At 40.1% G+C, this 23,927-nt stretch overlaps 1 protein-coding gene across 1 annotated transcript in view; it reads left to right on the top strand.

The window, feature by feature from the left end:
* Positions 1 to 4,920: 4,920 nt before the first annotated feature.
* The window catches only part of NOL10 (nucleolar protein 10), an 85,404-nt gene continuing 66,397 nt past the window's right edge, over positions 4,921 to 23,927 (top strand). The window contains exons 1-9 of the mRNA XM_065928589.1: positions 4,921 to 5,116; positions 9,553 to 9,598; positions 11,804 to 11,902; positions 15,382 to 15,459; positions 16,629 to 16,666; positions 17,697 to 17,833; positions 18,550 to 18,615; positions 20,067 to 20,127; positions 22,020 to 22,105. Coding sequence (XP_065784661.1) covers positions 5,051 to 5,116; positions 9,553 to 9,598; positions 11,804 to 11,902; positions 15,382 to 15,459; positions 16,629 to 16,666; positions 17,697 to 17,833; positions 18,550 to 18,615; positions 20,067 to 20,127; positions 22,020 to 22,105 — 677 coding nt within the window. The 5' untranslated portion in view covers positions 4,921 to 5,050. The remainder of the gene's footprint in view (positions 5,117 to 9,552; positions 9,599 to 11,803; positions 11,903 to 15,381; positions 15,460 to 16,628; positions 16,667 to 17,696; positions 17,834 to 18,549; positions 18,616 to 20,066; positions 20,128 to 22,019; positions 22,106 to 23,927) is intronic.

Genomic DNA, 23,927 nt, shown 5'->3' with positions numbered 1-23,927 from the left:
GTTGGAGTGTTAATGTGATTGGGTTTGCCTATTAGAGACATGACTTTGTCTCCTGTGAGAGACACATTTGAGGAACAAAGATCAGAACAAAAGGATTTTGTTGGGCCAGGTGGGAGAGGATGAGATTTGATCGTGTCTAACACTGGGAACACAGAAGAATGAATTCGACATCTGAAAGGTAGAATCAAAAAGATTTGGAGATTAATGGGCTGTGGAAGTAAGAAATTAGGAGAGGGATCTTGAAGGCTGCTTGAAGGTTTCTGGAATGGCAACTAATAACACAGCATTTAAGGTTATTTCGAGTCTACAACTTGATTTTTTTTTTTCTTAAACTGTTTTTAATGTTTTGGTTCCCCAGCATTAATAACAACAACTAGTGCACAGTGCTTACTATGTCAGGAACTGTTCTAAGTGCCCCATATGTATTTTATTGAATCTAGAAGCTCATTAACTATAAGATGCACCATTATCCCATGTACTATTAGAAGAAAAATTACTGTCAATTAAATATTCTTGACACACAAGACACATCCTGATTTCAAAGTAATAGATATCCTGGACTCAATGATTTATGGCATGCAGTCATTTTATCTTTACGTCAAGCCCTCTGAGGTAGGTTCTATAATTATCCTCATTGTTCAAATGAGGAAACAGAGGCATAGAGATTACAAAACTTGTTCTCGCCAGTCTCTATCCAGGTAGCCAGTGGTAGAGCCAGAATTTGGATCCAGGCAGTGTGGCTTTAAAGTCTGTGCTCTTAGCTCCAAGGATAGGTATTGAATAAAGCACCGCATTCAAGTTCATCCTAATCTAACGCCTGAATATTTGTGTTAGGGATGAAACTAGAAACACCTGAGAAGCAGCACCTGCTCTGTAGTTCCATCCTCAGGGGAAAATAACTCTATAAAACACTGGATTGACCCCTCAGGCCAGTGACTGCGGGGAGGGCGCCATCCTGGCACCGAGGACGGAGAACACCTTGTTCTACCTGGCGGAGAACACTGCATTCCTTCAAGTGTGTTTCCTGACTCTAAGCTATGACATTTCTTGTTGGAGAGACAAGGTGTATAACTGGGCATGTTTGGAACAACCATCATCTGTCAGAGAGCTGTGCTGTTTTCAATATTCCAAAGGCCAAAACGTAGGTAACAAATAACTAGGACTTTGGGTCAGGATGAGAGTGATTAATTGATACTTTTTTTTAATCAAGAAATCTTAACTGAGAGTGTGCTATGTGCCAGGCACTGGGGTAGGCCCAGGAAACCAAGAGATGAATTAAGGCCCAGACTTGTCATCACATCTAGATGGAAGGGGTGGTCAGACAAGTACGTTACAACCCACAGAAGTAATTGTCATGGACTGACTTCAAATCTTTCAAAATAATCCAAGGATGAGGAAGTGGTGAGGGTGTAGCTGAAACATGATGGTTCATGTGTGAATTGTTGAAACTTGGTTTTACATATATGAGTTCAATACACTATTATACTTCTAAATACATAAAACAAAATCCCTATAATATGATAAATGAGGGAGAAAGAAAACAACAGGGTGAAGAACACATTCAAAAGGACTCTACACCACATGGAAAAAACCTAAGGGTTCATCAACAGATAAATTCTGTGTGTGTGTGTATGTCCATCAACACGTACAGTGGAAAACTATTCAGTCACAAGAATGAAATCTTGCCATATGCAGCAACATGGAAGAACTTGCGGGGCATTATGCTAAGTGAAATAAATCAGTCAGAGAAAGATAAGTATGTATGATATTGCTTATATATGTATTATGTTTATTCTAAAAACTACAGCAAACTAGCTGTAACAAAAGAATGTAACAAAAGAAGCAGAGAGAGAGAACAAACTAGTGGTTATCAGTTAGAGGGACAATAAAGGGGTGGGCGAGTGGGAGGTACAAACCATTGGGTGTAAGATAGGCACAAGGATATATTTATAACATAGGGAATATAACCAATATTTTGTAATAACAGTAAACTACAAATAATTGTAAAAGTCAATAATTCATAGTAACCTTTAAAAATTGTTTAGAAATGAATTTTTTAATTTTTAAAAAGGAGACCATCCCAAGTTTAATTAAAGAAAGGAAGTTTTATGGGCTTTATTTTAAAAATGACATTTTAATTAGCCTTGAGAGATTGTGACTTAAAAGGAAAACAGTGCCTGAAGGAAACTGCCAAGAACAGGCATCTAGCATAGCACGGCATTCACGTTCATTATTTATTATTTGTAGGATTTTGTGTATTTTGGTAATAAAAATCTACTAAAAAAGGCGTTTATTCAGTACAGTGAAAGCATAGGAGAATGAGAAAAATATTCTACTCCGAGAATTCTTAAGTCCTCAGATCTAGGCAACAGTAAAGTTAGGTCTCTAAGTAACTGGATGATCAGCAGAGAAAGGTTGTGAACCTTCTGAAAACGATATGTAAGTGAGGGGCTGTGACTGTCAATACCGCCACACACCCGTCTCATAAGATATCAGGTTCAAATCCACTTCATTCCTGATCACTTTTCCTTTTTTTTCTTAGTACATTTTTAAAAAAATATATCCTTATTTAGTGGAATTGCCAGGAAGGAAAAAAATCTTTCTCTACCCTTCTAGTTTTCTTTGGCTGGCTTAAGAATTAAACTGACTGAAAAATAAAAAAAATTAAAAAAAAATAAATAAATAAATAAAATAAAATAAAATAAAATAAAAAAAAAAAAGAATTAAACTGACATCAGACAGATTAATACGAGAAAAATCAAATAAAAGTGTACTAACACGAATACACGGGAGAGACTCAGGGAAACTACTCAGTTATTCAATGCACCAAAACGGTAGAAACCCTCACCTTAAATACCCTCACTGCTGCTGTGGCTTAGTTGCTAAGTCCTGTCCAATTCTTTGGGACTCCATGGACGGTAACACACCAAGCTCCTCTGTCCATGTAATTTTCCAGGCAAGAATACTGCTTGTTGTTGTTCAGTCGCTAAGTCGTGTCTGACTCTCTGTGACCCCATGGAATGCAACACACCAGATCTCCCTGTCCTTCACTATCTCGCAGAGTCTGCTCAAACTCAAGTCCACTGAGTTGGTGATGCAATCCAACCATTTCATTCCCTGTCACCTCCTTCTCCTCCTGAATGAATAGTATGAAAAGGCAAAAAGAACACTGGAGTGGGTTGCCATTTCCTACTCCAGAGGATCTTCCTGACCTAGGGACTGAAGCCAAGTCTCCTACATTGGCAGGTGGATTCTTTACCACTGAGCCACCTGGGAGGTCCAAATACCATCGTTAGCTAAAGACAAAAAATTGTTTTGGGTGATGGTTTGAGACTTCAAAGGTGAGGAAGGCAACTGACATGGAGATTAAAAAGCAAATGTTGCTAAACAAATAAATGCTTGCTGGGTACTTCAGAGACAATGGGACACCAAGAAGAATTTTAACAGACTTTGCTAGGTTCTTCCCTGTCCACCACACCTAGTTCATACTATAGTTATCTCTGGTGACAGCTCCCTTCCTAGAACAGGTCCTCTGGCTACATTCTGCTAGACAGAGAAGGGGAAGGTCAAAAGCCTCTTCCCATGTCTTTTGGGCTGTGATTGTTTTCAGATGGAAATAATGCACGTGCCAAAGAGACATATTGGGGTGGCGAATTTTTTTTTCTTTTTAATAATATTTGTTTTTATTTATTTCTTTGACTGTGTTGGGTATTAGTTGCAGCATGTGGGATCTACTACCCTGACCAGGGATCGAACCCCAGGCACCCTGTATTGGGGGCATGGAGCCTTAGCCACTGGACCACCAGGGAAGTCCCCACGGGTGGGGGGGGGGACTCTTCTATGGACGAATGCCAAATCCAGATGAAGGGACTTTCCCGGTGCCTGCGGTGGATAGCAATCCGCCTTCCAATGCAGGGTTCCATCAGGGGCCTTCTCTGGTGGCTCAGATGGTAAAAGCATCTGCCTGCAATTCGGGAGACCCGGGTTCAATCCCTGGGTTGGGAAAATCCCCTGGAGAAGGAAATGGCAACCCACTCTAGTATCTTTGCCTGGAAAATCCCACGGACAGAGGAGCCTAGTAGGCTACAGTCCATGGGGTCGCAAAGAGTCGGACACGACTGAACGACTTCACAGTCAGGGATCTGGGAAGATCCCACATGCTGCTGAGCAGCCAAGCACACCCGTTGGCCGCAACCACTGAGCCTGCAAGCCCAGAGCTTCACAAAAGAAGACACCGCACTTACATTAAGCATCGCAGTGAAGCCCAAGCATCACAAAAACGCGCCACACCCATCCAACCCCCACAACTACAGAAATCACATGCAGCACAGAAAACTGATTGCAGCCAAATGATAAATACTTATGGGGGAAAAAAACCTTCATTTAGTTATTTAATTTTCATCTTTGGCCACTCCATGCAACACGCGGGACCGTAGTTCCCCGAGCAGGGATTGAACCCGTACCACCTGAAGAGGAAGCCCAGGATCGTAGGAGCAGTCCCCCCAAATTTTTTTTTTTAATACCTCTATCTCCAAAAGCATTTATTTTTTATGGGAAGAGTGCAGAAACACCAGTGAGAACGGAACTTTACTTCCACTCCGCGTTAGCTCACAGGTCTCCTCCACCTGGCTTCATTGACTGGGACCCCCTCCCCCACAAGGCTTCCAGTCAGCCCGGCCAGCCACGCCCTCCGGGGTACCTCGACGCTTCGGCCCGGGCAGGGACCCTAAGAGCTTCCTGCGTCTCCCTGCCTTGAGGAGGGAGAGCGGTTCCGGCTCTGCCCATCTTCACATGGCTCCCAGGACGCTGCCTTCTCTCCTAAAGCCTCATCGGATCCTCTTCCCTAATTCCGTCACTTCCGGGGTCGGCCATTTTTTTCCCTTCCCCCACCGGCACCTGGAAGTGCGTAATCACCGAGCGCCGGCGCGGGCGCCAGCGCCTCACGCTGCTCAGGCGCTCGGGGAGGCTTTCTTAAGTTTTTGACGCTCGCTTGCGCCGCTGGGAGAGGGTCCCGGACAGGAACCGGGATTGTTGCCTCCTCGGCGCCGCCATGCAGGTCTCCAGCCTCAACGAGGTGAAGATTTACAGTCTCAGCTGCGGCAAGTCCCTTCCCGAGGTGAGTCAGGTCGGGTCCTCCTCCTCGCGGGAGGCCCCTCTTTCCTCCGCCCTGTCCCTGGCAGTTTCTGCTGGGCCCCGGCCGGCCCCAGACCGGGGAGGCCCAGAGGTGAGGGATGGTACCTGGGGAGGCCGGTCGGTGCTGGGAGACGACGACCGTGCTGTCCCCGCGCTGGAAATTGGGCCTCGGGGTAATCAGGATAGATGAGTTTTTCTTGAATTCTTTTGGGGGAAAGTTCTCTAGACAGAGGAAGTATCGCTTTGGACTTGTATGGATATTCATAGCTGCTGCTACAACCAAGGAGGAAAACGTGGACAGGTTGGTTGACAGATATTTCTCCCCCGTTTAAATGCCCCCTCATCAGCTCCCCTGGTGGCTCAGACGGTAGTAAAGAATATGCCTACAATGGGGAGATCCAGGTTTGTTCCCTGGGTCCTGAAGATCTGCTAGAGAAGGGAAGGGCAACCCACTCCAGTGTTGTTGTCTGGAGAATCCCTCGGACTGAGGAACCTGGTGGGCTACAGTTCCTGGGGTCGCAAAAGAGCTGATAGGACTGAGCCACTAACACTTTCACTTTTTTCAGCTGTTCATTGAATTTCTGTTATATGCCAAGTTCTAGAAATACAGCAGTGAAGGAAAATGCAGGCTTTGCCGCTGCAGAATTTATGACATGGACGGTATTTTTGGACCTTGCTGAAGTTAACTTGATATCACTGAGTCTTTGGACGTCAAAACTGGAAGGGGCTTGGAAAGTTAGCAGTTCTCATCCAATCTTTTCATGTTAGAAATAGGCAAAGTTCCAGGGAGGGGAAAGGTGACTTGTCCAGGGGTCACACACCTAGGCTCTGATGCTTCGGTGTTATTTCTTAAGAGTGATGGTCAAGTCACTGTGGAAGCACTACCAGTGAGAAGAAACTTTTGGCAGAAGCTCTTTCCCACTTGAGACTACTTGTTAGACAGTTGTTTTTAAAACATGGCCCTTCCTACATGCTGCTGTTGGTCTGAGTTCTGCCCTTGGAAATCAGAATAAATGTAGCTTTTTCTTGTGTCTGACCCTAAAAGGTTTGGAGCCAGCGTTGAGTTTCTTCTCAGAGTTCACATTAAATAATTCCTTCTCCAGCTGTCACACAGCACGATCCCTCTCAGTTTGTTCTTTTTCTCCGTGCATCTCCTGGGACGTGAGTACGTGCAGGCAGCCCTGAGCTAAGTGTTGGGATACGTGATGAACTGGTCAGATATGGTTTCCTGTTGGAGAAAAGGGTAATAAGTAAGCAAATAGAACAACTTCAGATACCGATAAATGCTTTGAGTGCTGAGTGTCTATAAGAGAGCTCTTGTGAATGAAGTGTTCAGAGAAAGTGGTTTGGATTAAAGCCTTGAGGGCAGTCTTCTCTACAAGAGGCAACCTTTGAGCAGAAACTTGAATGATGAAAAGGATGAAGTCTTGTGAAGATAAGGGGAAAGGAAGAGTTTTTTTGTGCTGAGAGAACAGGTATCAGTGACCCACAATGGAATGCACTTGGCACGTTGGAGACACAGAAGCACCACGGTGGTGGCTGTGGAATGCTCAGTGAGGTGGGAGAGTGGGGGCAGATGAGACTGAAGAGATGGGCCTTGTAGGCTCAGGTAGAAAGTTAGGGCTTTATTCTTAATGCTATTGGAAGCTGTTGTTGAGTTTCAAACTGGCTACTCCACGTCAGATTACTGCAGCTGGGGAGAGAGTGGGGATGAGTTAGATGGTCCAACTGAGAGACTGATGCTTGGGCTAGGATGGTAGCAAAGGAGATACTAAGATTTGGTGGAATAAAGGAGGCGTTTTGGAGATAGGCTAGTGGCGCTTGCTAGTGTGTTGAATAGCTGTAGGGACTTGAGGTGAAAGGAAGGAAAGAATCCAGAGAGAACTCTTAGGGTTTGGATCTGAATGACTGGGGACACCATGTTGCTGATAGTTGAAATGGAGAATTGAGCACATTGTGGGTCAAGGGGAAAGTAGTGGGCAAAAGAGATCAAAATTTTATTTCTTGATATTGAAGTTTTGACGTTCTAATAAACATTTCAGATGGAAATGTTGAGTAAACAGGTATGTGTATCCTGCCATGGGAATCTCTGAATCTTCTTTTAAAGTAAATCTGACTTATCAACAAATTGCCTATTTTGCTTTACCTACTTTAAATGTAAGATCCACTAGGTTCTTTTTTTCTCTCCCTAATGATGGCAGGGTGCCTGTCCAGTGGGAGATTTAGGTTATCAGCATCTCTGGAGCTCTTTTGCTGGGTTTCAAGTTAAATTATTTGGCACTGGTAAAGTGCCATTCTCTATTAGCAGTGATTTTTATAGAACGCAAAGAGGATGCCTGGAATCAGTGACAACTTTCAGGTCTTTGGTGAACTTTTAAAACTTAGACTGATTCATTCCTGTACTAGTGTGCAGGACAGACTCTTGTCTAGTGTGCTGTCCTGGAGTGCTGTCAGTTTGTACAGAAACTCCAGCATGAATTGTTTTTCCTTCCTGTCATCACTGTGGTACAGAATTTCTGGCCCTTTTAAGGTCCCAGGCTCCCATTTAGAAGGCAGTCTCCATCCCTTCCTCTTTGCTCCGTGGTCATGATGTATGAACATCCCTCATAGCATGGGAATTATAGCATTGGGCTTCCCTCATAGCTCCATTGGTAAAGAATCCGCCTGCAATGCAGGAGACCCCTGTTTGATTCCTGGGACGGGAAGATCTGCTAGAGAAGGGATAGGCTACCCACTTCGGTATTCTTGGGCTTCCCTGGTGACTCAGGGAAGTCACCAGGTAAAGAATCTGCCTGCAATGTGGGAGACCTGGGTTGGGAAGATCCTCTGGAGAAGGGAAAGGCTACCCACTCCAGTATTATGGGCTGTATAGTCACAAAGAGTCAGACACAACTGAGAGACCTTCACTTTCACTTTTCATGATGTATGAGACGAGCTGTTGAGTGAAGTGGCCTCTTCTTGAGCATAACTTCTGAGAAGAGGAAATTGAATGCCCTATTAAAGGAGAAGCCCTGGTAATATACCTCTGTTTTGCTTGTCTTTTGTTGTTCTTTAGTTGTTCAGTTGTTTCTAACTCTTCGCAACCCTGTGGACTACAGCCCACCAGTCTCTTCTGTCCATGGGATTTTCCAGGCAAGAATATTGGAATGGGTTGCCATTTCCTCCTGCAGGGGATCTTCCCAACCCAGGGATCAAACCCAAGTCTCTTGCATTGGCGGTGGATTCTTTACCACTGAGCCACCAGGGAAGCCCTTTGCTTGTGTTAGTTTGATGTAAAAGAACATATCGAGTGCCCAGAAATAAAGTTTAACATCACCTTTAGTTGAAGCATTATTGCCTCAAATGAAATCAGAACAATATAATCACAAAGACTAGTATAAACCCACAAATCAGTGTTCTGAAGACAAAGGCAGGAGGAGAACTCTGGCTTGGAGTCAAGCCCTTCAAAGAGTGACACGTGTTCCAGTGTCCACCCTTCCTCAGGTATCACACATCACAGTGAGGCTCTTTAGGGGTGGGTCTGTGTGACCAAAGAGCCCTAAAGATTGTAATGTCTAACATGAGCTGTACGTTGGGTTTGTGCTTTTAGAAATGATATCTATTACTCTTTCTCTTGGTTTTCTTTGATTTCTTGAGCATATGTTTTCTTAACCTCATGATTATTGACACTTTGGGAGGGGCAGTGCTTAGCGTACAGGCTGTCCTGTGCGTTGTAGGAGGTTTGGCAGCATCCCTAACCTCTACCCACTAGATGCCAGGAGTGCCCACCCCACCCCATTGTGCTACCAAATATGCTTTAAGAATTGCCAGATGCCCTTTGGAGGCAAAATTGCCCCTGGTTAAAAACCACTGCTTTAAGGTAATTGTACTTTATTAGTGTTTCATCATTGAACCTTTTCATGCAATGAGATTATATTGCTAGCTAAAATAAGGTACAGTAATTACAGAACTAAATGTGGTGTCTGTGAATATGACTTTTAAGAGTATCACTTCTTTATTATCAAGTCTCAGCTATTTATCTAGTTTTATATTTTGTAAAAATGTTTATTTGAGATAGTGTCTCCATTTAATGTTTTGCTTTTTGAAATTTCACTTCAAGTGGTTCCATATGTTATTTGTAACCCATAATGTTTGAGGCTTACTGCTTTCCCTTAGGTTGATTAGATAAACTAGTTTTCTCTTGTGTAAAATATGGTAGTCCTTAAAATTTATTGTCTAGTAAAGGAAAATGCATACCAGAAAAAAATCCATTATGCCAGGATGTAACAGTAGGGTTAGGACTACAGAGTGTTTTCCTTTTCTCTGTTACATAATCCTTTAAGGTTCCAGTTTTTTATATGAGCATGTATTATTTTTTGTAAGCAGAGAGACAATTCATGTAAATGTGTTTTAAAATGAAGTCTCTTCATTTCCTTTAAGTGGCTTTCTGACAGGAAGAAGAGGGCACTTCAGAAGAAAGATGTCGGTGAGTATAATTTTTTTTCATTTCAGCCACATTTGTGATCCATGTTATAATGCTTTTACTCACTTATTGTTATATTTAAGTGAACGTTCACAAAAGCACAGTGGGATTCGTGCAGTGGGAAATAAACATTCTTGCCTTTTCCCTCTGAAGTAAACTTGTTGTGGTAAATACAGTCCTATGGGCATGGGGTTTGATTTTCACCTACTCACATGGCAGTCAGTTAGCCTCTTACTGTTTCATGGATGATGGCAGAAGTCATAAGACTCCTGGGTCAGAGACAAGGACCCCATGAGTCGTGTGGCACAGCAAATAACGTGAACACCAGCGTTCTTCGGTCACTTCCCTGCCCAAAGTCCCATGGGGGCACTCAGGGTGGCCCAGATGGGTGCTCTGCATGCAGGAGGTTTGTGCTGCAGCTAAGGAGCACTGAACATAGGGGTCCACCGCCTTTAAAGCAAGCAGTAAGCCTGCTGGCTCTTTGTCTAGAGGAGACTCACTCGTAAAGCTCCCCAGCTGCATAAATAATGCTGAGAAATGACTCAGGTAATGGACTAGCCGGGGCCTTACAGTCTTGCCATACCCACTGAAGCAATCCTAGAAGGACTAGCTGTCCTAACGGTTCCATAATCGCTTTATTTTCCAGCGTATTAAAATCTTTTTCTGTTTGTTAAATCCATCTGTCAGTTTTTGAGATACAGAGTTGTTGAACCTTTTCTTTCTAAACAAAGTAATTTTATATACAGGACATATAAACATGAACCCTGAAAGGTCATTGTAGAAGATTTTGATTCTTTTAAGTTAAGACAGCAGGAAAGATAGGCTTGTAAGATCAGTTTTTAACTTAAATCATTTCAGACAGACTTTGATTAAATTTTCTGTTACAACTTGTCATGTATGAAAAATGATTAACTTTCCATATATTTTGTTCAAGTTATTTTCTTCAAATCAAAGACCTAAGATAATGAAGGGGTTTCTGGATATGAGATAAATACCTCAAAGCAAGTATCTTGGAAAAGTAGGCTTTATATAGTATCTGTAAAATTAGAAAATTAAGGACCTCTCTGGTGGTCTAGTGGTTAAGAATCTGCCTTGTAATGCAGAGGACGTGGGTTCGATCTCTGGTTCAGGAAGATCACACATGCAGTGGAGCAACTAAGCCCCTTCGCCACAACTCTTGAGCATATGCACCTAGAACCCGTGCTCCACAAGAGAAGTCACAGCAATGAGAAGCCTACACACTGCACCTAGGGAGTAGCCCTCTCTCGCCACAACTATAGAAAACCTGTGCTCAGCAAGGAAGACCCAGTGCAAACAAAAATGATAAATAATTTTTTAAAAATTAGAAAATTAAAACTTTAAATCAAAGGAAAGAAGATATTGCTGCTTTCACAATGCTTACTGATTCTGATTTCTTCTGTTTTTCTCTTTGCCACTCCAGTGTTCAAGTGTGTAAGCAAACAGACTCAGATCATTTAGAGGAAAAAAGTAGTTCACTGACTACTTTCTAACCCATCTCAAAACTATCCCTGTCTTCCAAGCTGTGTGGCCCACTCCTCCTTAGCTGGTTCGAATCTTATGTTCAGGTTTAGTGACCGAGGCAATGAGGGGCCGGACAGTCACACTCGGTCCTTGCAGAGGGCGCATATAGCAGCCAGCCAGAAGCCACACCCCCTTGTGTTAGGGAACCCGTTTTTAAGAATCCGTCTTAGTGTTTTAACCCAGAGAGATTAAGATTGCTGTAAGTCTTCTCTAGCCTGAGTCCTCTTGGCTGCAGATCAGTGCTGCCAAGGAGAGGCAAAAGGCAGCTTGGTACCAGTTTCTTATATAAATTTTTAAAGATTTTAAAGGTTTAAGCTTATTATTTAGCCATGATCCATGATTGAATAACAGTAGTGGTTTAATGTTTATTCTGCCTCCCTTAATCCAGGGCTTGAAACTGGATGCTTGATGCACTATTACGGACATTTTCCCCCCTATTAACGGTGATACTCTTTGCTTTTTGAAAAGTACAAATAAAATGGTTTAGAAAAATAAGGCAGGAGCCGAGAGAAAATCTTGCTGTGTAGTGGGGCTATGTTGGTGCCTTCTCAAGGCTGGGAGGTACTGGGTGGTTGTTTATAGGGACTGCTTTGAATTCTCTGTCTTCCTGTGACACAGAATAAGCACATGGCTATTAAACCAGTTATGTATTTTCTTTCTTCGCAGATGTCCGTAGGAGAATTGAACTTATTCAGGATTTCGAAATGCCTACTGTTTGTACCACTATTAAGGTATCAAAAGATGGGCAGTATATTTTAGCAACAGGTAAGCATCGTTTTTGTTATAATTTAACATATGTTTCATAACAGGAAATGCTTTGGAGAGAAAGGGAGAATTATTCTAATATTTTAGTATTAAAAAATTTCAAGCATACAGAAATACTGGAAAAATTGTACAGTGAACAGCCATTTACATATCACCTTAATGCTTCAGTAGTTTGCTGTGTTTGCTTTATCACCTGTCTATCCATCTCTCTGCCATCCATCAGTCCACCCTGTGTTTTGATGCTTTTCAGAGTAAGTTGTAGATGTTAGTATCATTCACCCCTAAATACCTCAGGTGTATGTCATTAACTAGAGCTCAGTATTTATTTATGGCTTTTTAAAAAAATTTGCATAAGTAAATAATTTTGATGAGTTTGGACAAATGTATATACCTGTGTAGCCCAAACCCCCAGCAAGATCCAGAACTTTCCTTCCACCCAGAACATTCCGTTATGCTCCTCACAGTCAGTCCCTGCCCCAACTCATGTGTAGCCAGCCACCTCTCTGATTTACTTTTTCCCCACAGACAAATTTAGCCTGTTTTAATAGACTCTTTTGTATAAATGCAGTCATGTACTGTGTATTCTTTTTGTGCAAGAATTATTTCACCTAGGACTTCGTATTTCAGATTCATTCATGTCATTATATGTGTGAATAGTTCTTTTTTGGTTGCTGTTACCAAGTGATATTTCCTTCAAGGAATATGCCACACTTTGTTTATTCTTTAGCTGATGGACATCTGGGCTATTTTCATTCTTTGGCTGTTATTGATAAAACATTATGAACCATCCCATACAAGTCTGTTTTAAGGACATTGCTGGGTCATAGGGTAGGTGTGTATTTAGTTTGATGAGAACCTGCTAGGTATTTTTTCAGAGTAGTCAGATCATTTTATACTCCCACCAACAAGGAGTGAGAGTTCCAGGAAAGTTCATTTTTGTCATAATGATTTCCTCTACAAGTACTAGTGTTTCTTATGCTACTTAGACCTCATGTTAACAATAATTCATCAGTAGAAAAAGCCATAAAATATAGGGAACTGGTATTGTCCTTTACAGCAACATTACTTAACCGTTTTTGGTTCTGCTTTTGCTCCACATATTCTAGATATTGTCCACTTACTTTTTTAATTGTTTTTGGCTTAACATTGATCTGTGTCTCTTTACCAACCGCTTTCTTGTTTGACAGAACTTTTATCCGTCTACATGCTGTTCTCTTCTGTTCTGTGTCAGTGCTTGTCTCATTACTAACACTGTCCATGTTTTTTAGCCTCCAGTTTTGTGTTCAGGATATAGACTGCAATTGTAGATTATGTATAACATATATATAACGTAGAGAGCATGTATGTGATATATGGTACTATAATGTGTGTGCTCAGTCACCCAGTCATGTCTGACTCTGTGACCTTGTGGTCTGGAGCCCCCCAGGCTCCTTGTCCATGGGATTTGCCAGGCAAGGATACTGGAGTGGGTTGCCATTTCCTACTCGAGGGGATCTTCCTGACCCAGGGATCAAACCTCATCTCTCACATCTCCTACATTGGAAGGAGGGTTCTTTACCACTGGTGCCACCTGGGAAGCCCATGCTATACTATGTGCTGTTTTTAAGTGAGATCTTGGGCTTTGATCCATGTCAGAAAATATAGGACTACTTCATCACTTTTTTAAGAAGTATCCTCATTGGTTTATGAACTTGCCTGATGGTCCAGTGGTTAAGTCTCTGTGCTTCCACTGCATGGGGCATGAGTGTGATCCCAGCTTGGGGAACTAATTTCCCACATGCAGTAGGGCATGGCTAAGAAATTTTTAAACATAGAAATATTCAGCTGTGGTACATATACACCATGGAATATTACTCAGCCGTTAAAAAGAATTTGTTTGACTCAGTTCTAATGAGATGGATGAAACTGGAGCCCATTATACAGAGTGAAGTAAGCCAGAAAGATAAAGAACATTACAGCATACTAACACATATATATGGAATTTAGAAAGATGGTAATGATAACCCTATATGCAAAACAGAAAAAGAGACACAGAAGTACAGAACATACTTTTGAACTCTGTGGGAGAAGGTGAGGGTGGGATGTTTCGAAAGAACAGCATGTATATTATCTATGGTGAAACAGATCACCAGCCCAGGTGGGATGCATGAGACAAGTGCTCGGGCCTGGTGCACTGGGAGGACCCAGAGGAATCGGGTGGAGAGGGAGGTGGGAGGGGGGATCGGGATGGGCAATACATGTAACTCTATGACTGATTCATATCAATGTATGACAAAACCCACTGAAATGTTGTGAAGTAATTAGCCTGTTACTGGTTTTGAAAATCAGTCTTTTCCTGATTGCAAATGTGATAATCTTATGAAAAGTGTAATAGAAATACACAGGAGAAAATGTGAAAGACCCTAGGATTGTATTGAAATATACCAGGTGTCACTGTGCTTATTCCTCCATTGTTTTTCTGTGCCAAGGCCTAGCATCGACACAGTCGAGCTTTACAGAAGCCGGATCGTATTACTATTACGAGCACTACCCTGCAGGGCTCACCTCTCTCGCTGTATCCCTCTGCATTTCACTTCGTAATGTGTTTTGATAGCTTCCATGTCCGTGGTTACAGGTCCCTGTTATCCTCTTTATAAGTCATATAATGATTTACCATCATTTACATAACCGTTTCCCTCTCAGTGGACATTTAATTTGCTTTCATCTTTTGGCTATTTGTAAATAATGCTTCAGTTAACATTCTTCATGTCTTTGGTACACTTATGGGTGTGTTTCTGTAGAATAAATTTGTATAAATTGAAATAAAAGATTTAGGATGTAAGAATATCACATATTTTACAAATACTGCCAGATTGTCCTTCAAAGAATTTGTAACAATTTAAACTTGTCACTGCACTTTCGTGCTGGCTCAGACAGTAAAGAATATGCCTGCAGTGCAGAAGACCCAGGTTCGATCCCTGAATTGGGAAGATCCCTTGAAAAGGGAGTGGCAACCCACTCTAGTATTCTTGCCTAGAGAATTCCATGGACAGAGGAGCCTGGTGGGCTACAGTCCATGGGATTGCAAAGAGTTGGACATGACTGAGCAACTAACACTTTCAAACTTTCACTTTCATGCTTGTTATCAAAGTATGAGAGTAGATTTGTTTTTGAATATCCACCTAAATGCAGATATTAACCAATTTCTCATCTTGACCGTTTGATAGATTAAAAACTAGTTTTTAAAAACCTACTTTGTTAGAATATTTGTGAAGTTTATTAGTTATTTCTATTTCATTTTCTGTGTCTTGCTTGTTTATATCCTTTGCTCATTTTTCCCTTCGGATGTTGGAGAGGGCCGCTTTTAAATTCTTTTTGTTTGGTAAACTTATAATTATCCTACTTAACCTCTGAACAAAAAGTATAATCAACATATCTGCAGGATATTGGTAATAAAAAGTATGTCCTTTAGATTTTACATCCCATCGAATTTTTTATAGGAACATATAAACCTCGAGTTCGATGTTATGACACCTATCAATTATCCTTGAAGTTTGAAAGGTGTTTGGATTCAGAAGGTAAGAGATTATATTTGAATTCACGAAAATAGTTTTTACATTTGGGTACTTTTCTCCTTTTAAAACTGGGCATGGGTTGTGTATTAGTTACAGTAAATGTGGCAGCTTTGAAAAATTCATTTCATTACTCACAGCTCTATAGGTGAAGTCCGTGCAGGCTCACCTGTGTTCTGTGCTCAGGACTGACCTCACAATGTCAGCAGCCTGGGACTCTTCAACAGGCCCTGGGCAGGATCTTTTTTCAAACCTACAGGTGGTTGGCAGAACGCAGTTTGTTGTGGTTGTTGGGTTGAGGTCCCGCTTGCTGCTGGCTGTGAGCCAGGGGGCCACACTTGGCTTCTGGAGGCCCCTGCATGCCTCCTCACCTGGTCTCTGCCTCCAGCTGGAGAATACACTGTTTTTAAAGGGCTCGGGGGAGTTATAAATCTCAGCTTTGCCATAAAATGTGATGTACTCACAAGAGCGGTGTCTCCTCATGTTGACAGGGTCCACCCACACTCTCCAGAGTAGGGGACTGCACCCGGGGGGAGGTCAGTGGGGTCGTTCTTAGAATTCTGCCTGGTACCAAAGGCAGGTTGATGGGGAAGTTCATCTCCATCATGGAGATGGCCCCATGTTTGAGGTGAGGGGAAAGAAGTTAATGGAATTTGTATTCTCCTAACTTCTTGTACTCTTTTTTTTTTAAAAGCAATACAAACTCCATATGCTGCTAATAGTAACTGTTTTCACTCTTTAGTTTTGTTTAGCAGGTATACTATGAATGAGTAAAAAGTTACTGTCATCTTTTTTCAAGCAAATGTTTTTGAGCTTTTAATGTTTGTTATTTTACTTTGAACATCTCAGAAAAACTGTGGCAAAATTTACGAATCATTATATTTTGTGAATTTATTATCTAATTTGCTGCAGTTCTCTAGAAAATATAGCTGATCTGTATTAAGAAACTATAAAACATTTAACTTTCTACTTGGTGTTTTTTTTTTCCCCTCTTGGTGTTGTAGGGGCAATATAGTATGACATCTTTGTTCTTGTTTTATGTAGATGGCAAAAAAGGAAGCAAAACCCAGCATTTGTGTATAATGTCTGTGTTGAATTAGAATCTTTGCATCAATTTTATATTTTTATTAAAAACATTGATAATTATATTTTTCTTACTACTTCTTATTTTTCAGTTGTCACCTTTGAAACTTTGTCTGATGACTATTCAAAGGTATGTTTTATAGCATTGGTTTGTACTGCCTGTGCTCAAGAAATGAATGAGTGGAATTTATTTTTATGATAAGTGTTTTTATGGTATTTCCATTGTTAAATTTAAAGTAGCTATGCAGTAAAATAAGACCTGTTGTTTGCTATTAATATCTGTTTAGTTTGTCTTGTGAATGTGACAGCGAGGATGGAGATGGTCTTTGGCATGTCTAATATCAAAGTAAGTTTTCCATAGCATGTATGAATGAGGCAGTACCTATATTTTTAAGAATTGGTAGCTGTCATCTTTTTAGACCATCTTATATCCTAGATGTGTGATTTTCATTATTGCACTTAAAATAGTATTGTTTGCCAGGTTGCTTTCAGTTTCTTATTCATATGTGAAAAGTACAATAGCAGGTTGTTTGCTTAATATTCTTAACCATGCAAGTAAGTGGTTGTAGCATACACTGAAGCAGTTCAAGACACAACTTATATATTTACATTTGCTTTTTTTCTTTTTTGGTGCCATTAATGCATCTTTCAGCTCTGTGGCCATTTTCAGCAGTTACAGGATTGTCAGAAGTGCCTTATTAAATTCAAGATAAAAATTTTTAGTGATGTCAGGTGTCATTGTGAAGGAAAATTGAAATTCCAGAGCTGGCATGTTTTATATATTGTCTTCAGTTCTGGCAACTATGGAGTATAGTTTCCATAGCCTGTGGCAGCTATTTATTGTATGTTTTGGAACATTCAATTTTATGATATATTTTCTCTAGATACTGATAAATTTGCTTGTAAGTCTTTCAGTTACAAGGTAAAGTTTGCCAAAAAACCTATCTAGAATGCAGGAAGGCATTAAGTAACTAACAGAGAGGTTGATTCTTAACATATTTCTTAGCCATGATGGTGAGTTGTGTTTATACATGTGTGTTTACAGAGAGCAAGAAAATGGAGGAGATGAGAGTTTTTCTTGCTTTGCCAGTTTCAGTGATGATGAAATAAACACTTTATCTAGAAACCTAAGCAAACTAATTTTCTTGTTTCATTTTCAGATTGTCTTCCTGCATAATGATAGATACATCGAATTTCATTCACAATCAGGTTTCTACTACAAAACCAGAATACCAAAGTTTGGGCGAGATTTCTCTTACCATTATCCGTCCTGTGACTTGTACTTTGTTGGTGCAAGGTATTGGGACTAATCACCCTTTGTTTTCTCCTTTCCAGCTTCCCAAACTGATTTCTATTCTTAAAATGGAGGAGCAGGATTAAAAGAAGAATAAGACATTATCCCTGCCTTGTGGTTGCTCAAAGGGTGTAGTTCCAAAGTGACTGGCTCATTTAAGGGTCACATCCTTGACTTTCATTGGCATGGGGCTCTAAATCTAGAGACATGGTAACCCAGCAGGGCGACAGTGGTGGGAAGTCAGTATCTTAGCCCCATTGCATGTGTTCTAAAGCATTTTATTCTTAAATGCTACCTTCTTTGTGATAATCCATTTTAGAAAATTGAGAAAACATGAAAAAGAATAAAGAAGAAAAAAGTCACCTATTCTATAATTATGCCACCCAGAGGAAGCCCTTATTAGTATTTTACTGTTATTTCATTGTAGTCTTGTTATACACTTATAGATACATTTTGGATCTCGTATTCTCCTGTTATTTGTAAATGATATTCTACTTAACAACTTCATAATATTTCCTTGGCACATGGATGATTGAAATCACTCTTATGCATGAACAAATTTACAAATAAGGTGATTATCTTTTAGGTTTAGAGTACATTTTTGTATCAGTTTTACAAAGGGAAGTGATGCCTTATGACAGATACATGTTTCTAAAAATTATTCTTGAAGAAAAGTTCCTTTAGTTTACTGGATTTTTAACTCTTTTATTGTTTGGCAGCTCTGAAGTTTATAGATTAAACCTGGAACAAGGACGGTACCTGAATCCTCTACAGACGGATGCTGCGTGAGTGTTGTTATAAGAATCCTGCTGTATTTATTTTGGCCAGGAGATGGAGCCAAACACCCAATTAGTTGTCACATAGCCTGTGTTGCATTTAATCAGAGCTTAGGGCAGCTTAGGTAAAAGAGTAATGTTAAATTTTCTCTTACACACCCAAAAAATTCTCTGAAAGACCTGGTGATGTCTTAAAATTAAAAAAAAAAATTTTTTTTAACCTACCCGAGAAGGTTTTAACTCAGCCCAGAAATTCAGTTATTGTTTTTTGCTGTGTTCTTTAAATTTTCATTCATGATTTAATTTTCTGATATTTTCTCTTGTAGGGAAATTTTGAATTAACTCAGAGTACCATTTTTAAAATTTTTATTTTTTATGTTTTTGCTAGTGGACATTTAAGATTTTTTCACGTTTTCTTTTTATCATGTGTTATAGTCTTTACTTTTGTTTTATTCATAGAGAAATATTTTAGGAATGAATCTGTAATAATATTAATACTGAGTAGTAGCAACAACAATACAGTAGTGAAAGTGCTTACTGTGTGCCAGGCATTATTCAGGATTTTATATATATTCACTCATTTGAAGCTTATAGCAAAATTTTACAGTATAGGTACTATTATTACCTCCATTTTACAGATAGTGCAGCTGAGACTCAGAGAGGGTAAGTAGCTTGTTTAAGGTCACACAGCTAGTATGGAGTGGAAGCTGGACTACTTCTCATCTAGGTATATAATGAGCTTGCTAGAGTTTCCTTATTGCTTTGAAAGGGATTTTTAAAGGTTGGACGAACAGGTAATGATAAAAACCGGTGAACTCTTGTTATCTTTTTTTTTCCCACATTGGTTTGAAGTACCAATTTTATTTTCTTAAATTGTAACACCATGATGCATCCTTGAACAATAAAAGAGTTATCTGCTCTTTACTTCCAGAATTTCCTGTTTATAATAGCAACTTTTATTTATTGAGGGTCTTACAAACTTTAGACACTGTGCTGAGCATTTTATAGTTTTTTCATTTGATTCTCATAATGACAATATGAAGTTGGTGAACACCATTTTGCAGAAAAAAGAAAAGTCGAGCCTAGGAACAATGGACTCAACAGGCTGGCTAAGCCTCCGGATTGGTGTTGTGATAGCCTATGTTGTTTTGCTTTGGGAGAAAATTCTTGAGAACTTTGTTCTGTGGCGGTGGGATAGTGGTTTTGAAGCCAGCCCTTCCATGTCTCACCCCCTGGCAGGTAGAGTGTCACCCCCCAGGGTCTGAAACTCCAGGGCCCTTGTGCCATGCACTGGACCTGGTTGGTGTTGCCTTGGTGCTTTTCATATGCAGATGATCAAGTCTGCTGGCTGCCGCCTTCTCCACAGCAGTGGGTTTCCTCCTTGTTTAGGAAGGTTTTTGAGTGTCCCTCCACCTAAAGCAGATGCTAAAACACTCTCTCTTATCACTTTACTGTTTTAGGGAGAATAATGTTTGTGACATAAATTCAGTGCATGGCTTATTTGCCACAGGAACAATAGAGGTAAGCATACGTTGACTTCATTTTGAAGAACATTCGCCCTGCATTTGCCAACAGAGTTTCATGTAAAGACAGGTTACTTGGTTCCCAAGAGCAGGGTATGATGGCGAGACAAGCCCCTGATTTGCTTTTCGCGTGAACGGTGGGTCATGTTCCTGGGAGACACAGCTGTGCACTTGCTGCAGGCTGTGCCCCTCGGGGCTGGATTTGGCCTTGGGGGTGGGCGGCCGTCATCACTGGGGGCGAAGTTGATAGTCGCCAGCTCGTGTGTGGCGACCACTCTTGCTCTTCACCAGCTGTCTGCTGCTTGTTGGTTTTATGACTGCATTCCTTTCCCTGAGGCTTATTTTTCTCCTCAGTGAAATGGAAATGATAAAACTTACCTTGCCAGCTGTGTGGAGGCGCTGTGCTGGTGAAAAACACATGGAAGAACCTACATGAGAGCATTATAAACTGTAAGGGGACGTAGAGTGTGATTTGGTCGTCCTGTATAGTAGCTCTCAATTATGCACGTTTTCATTTTAAACTACGTAACACCTTTGACTCAATGTCTTTCATACTTAGGAGTTTTTCTAGGTTTAAAAAAAAAAAGATAAATATGTAAAAAATGTATTGTTAAAAAATGCCCTTCTGTGCCTTCTAGTCACCAAGTCCTGTACCAGAGGTGACTCTGTAATGGTTTGGAATATTCTTTCATTTTTGTTTTTCTGTGTATATGCAGATATGCATATGTGTTAGTAACTTGTTTTTAAATGTTTTTTATAAAATTGAAATTATGCTGTGGTTCTTCATTTGCCTTTTTTTTATTTTTTAGTGTAATGCTATATAATGTACATGTTTATACACTGGTGCTTGTAATTACTTGTAAAACTAAGGTAACTCTTTAAAATTGATGGATAAGATTCCATTGTGTAGATGTACTGTAGTTTATTAAACCAATTCATACAAATGTAATGTGGATTTCTTTGCTCAAGTTATTTTTAGGTTAAAAGATTAATATTTGAAATGGATTGCCTGAGGTTGATTTAATGGAAATATATAAAATTATGTTGACTGTGTTATAAAAGCTAGTATGCCAAAGTTAGGCCAGGGAAGGATTATCTCGCTAATTACTTTTCTTGAGATTACCAAGGGGAAATTTTAAAATAACTTCCTTGAAAAATTTGTTTATTTGAATAGAGTCCTTACAGAGCAAGCTAGGCTAGACATCAGGAAACATGCTGTGTAAGAGAAGTTGTGAATTAGAGCAGGGTTCTCTTTCACCAACTGTTTTAAGACCAGCCATGAAACTTGTTGAAGGGGGAGTAGAGCACCCAGCCGAGGGGCTGGGTTCCTGAAATTCCTTGGGTTCCTTGATTAGTGTGTGTGTGTGTGTGTACACGTACATAGTCATATTCGACCCTGTGGGGATTTGATATTTGATATGCATAGTCAGACCACTTTAAAGTTCATTTTTACATTAATTTTGATATTATATGTTGGATGTTGATTTCTTCTGTGACAGTTATTGTAGTACATATATTAAATATTTATCACTGATACAATAATATTTACATTTAAAATTTGCCAGTTATGCCAAAACATCTTTCATAACTCCTCTCCCCACTACCACACCAACCAGATCAAGGTCCAGTCAGGTATCATGCATTCCATCTTGGACCTTTTTTTCCTTAATCATCCTTTTTTACTTTTCCTTTTTTAAATTATAAAAGAAATGCAGTTCATGATGAAACAGTTGACAGTACTAAAAAAGGTACAAGTAAAAAGTTAAAAATGTTAAGTTCTTAATCTGCACATGATAATCAGTAAGGCTTTTCATTTTCTTTTTGGGGGGTATTTTTCTAAAAATTTCCTAGTGGCAGCTGTAATTTACAATGATTGTTCTGTTTACTTAGGGCCGAGTGGAGTGTTGGGACCCGAGGACGCGGGGCCGAGTTGGTGTGTTAGACTGCGCGTTGAGTAGTGTCACGGCTGAGTCAGAGTAAGTGGAAGTGAGTTTAAATACTCACCAACTTCTGATTTAAACAGATCTATCAATGCTGGGATGTTGGGAAAGATTGAAGGCCACAGGAGAAGGGGGTGGCAGAGCACAAGATGGTTAGATAGCAGCACTGACCCAGTGGACACGAGTTTGAGCTAACTCTGGGAGATAGTGGAGGACAGAGGAGCCTGGCATGCTGCAGTCCATGGGGCTGCAAAGAGTCAATCATGACTTAGCGACTGAAGAGCAGCAACAGCAGTGTCAATACTAAATTAAAAGCAGTTGCTAAAAGATGGAACTCTTAAAACTTGTTTCTCTGGGGTTGTGGTTTTGTGATTGTTTTATGGAAAAATCCTTTCCTGCAGAAGCTCACTAACTGGGGAAGCCAGATGGAGTTCCACGTTTATTTAGTTACCATGGAACTGAGTTAAAATATATACGCTACAGGAACTTATATTTCCCCTTCTGTAGGATCTGTTGGTGGAATCCAGGCAAACCGCACAGTTACCTATCGAGTGTTACTACATTTTCATAAGAAAAGCAGTGAACTTATATGTATACCGAGAAAAAATCTGGATATGTTGTAGTGTTGAAAGTAGCTTTACCTGTCGTTTTAGTTTTGGGTGATTTTACTTATTACTTTTTTACGCATAGCTTTATTTTTTTCCAACACAAGTGTTAAATGCTGTCACCTCTGTTATTGGACATAGGTGACCTAGAAGGAGAAGCCAATACAGTCAGAGAAAGAAATATGAGTTAAATATTGGCTAGGGGAGGACAGGCTTTGTTGTTTACAGGTGATGTATATGATTGTCTGCCCGAGAAACCCGCTAGAATAAACTGAAAAACTTTAAAAACTAGCATGAGATTTAAGTAAATTGGTTACAAAATAAATGTACAAAATCAATGGCTTTGATGTTTATCAGCAAAGTCCATGTAGAAAGATACAATGAAAACCAGTTCTCATTTATAACAAAAATTGTAAAATATTGAGGGTTAAGCTTGATAAGTAACTATCTGAAGAAAAGGACTACATTTTATTAAGAAACAAACAGGTTTGACTAAATGAGCAAAAACAGTATCACCTCACCAAGAAATGGTTCCAGAGTTCAGTTTGAAGAGTCAGTGACGGAAGTTGATGCTACCTAGAGGACCTGATGTGTCAGTGTAGTTGCAGGCTGAGGCTTTAGGTGGCGTAAGAGGCCTGAGGATGCAAGCAGTCAGCGGCCTGGACTCTAGGTTCTGGTCCAAGGTCGTGGAGACAAAGCTGTTGAAATCAGGACTATGGCCCGCTTCTGACTCGTCATCTAGGACCCTTCCCACCCCAGAGTTACTCTTGGTTACTGCGTGAGAAGCATATTCTAGATTAATATAAACATCTAGATTAATATAAACATCTAGATTAATATAAACATCCATTGTTCTGTTACTTCTAGATTAATTCTGTTATTCTGTTATTCTGTTACTTCTAGATTAATTCTGTTCTGTTATTCTAGATTAATATAAACATCTAGATTAATATAAACATTCATTGTTCTGTTACTTCTAGAGATTCTAGGCTCTCATCTGGGGACTAGTCTTCTTTTTTTTAGCTTGACATCGTTGACTTTAAAAATGAAAATGGGTATACCCATGTCTGAATATAAAACTGTTTCCTCTTAAGCCAAAAAGAAGTCGTTTCTGTAAATACCTCATTCTGGCTTAATCAAAATGAAAGATACTGTCATACTGGTCCTTTTCAATTGGTTTTATATTTTCAGTAACTTTTATTATTTGTTGTTACTTTAAGAATGTTTCTTACAGTTTTAAAAGAGGATAACCT

This window comes from Muntiacus reevesi, chromosome 3 (genome assembly GCF_963930625.1).
Source record: "Muntiacus reevesi chromosome 3, mMunRee1.1, whole genome shotgun sequence".
NCBI lineage: Eukaryota > Metazoa > Chordata > Mammalia > Artiodactyla > Cervidae > Muntiacus > Muntiacus reevesi.
This window is presented reverse-complemented; position numbering and strand designations above follow the sequence as displayed.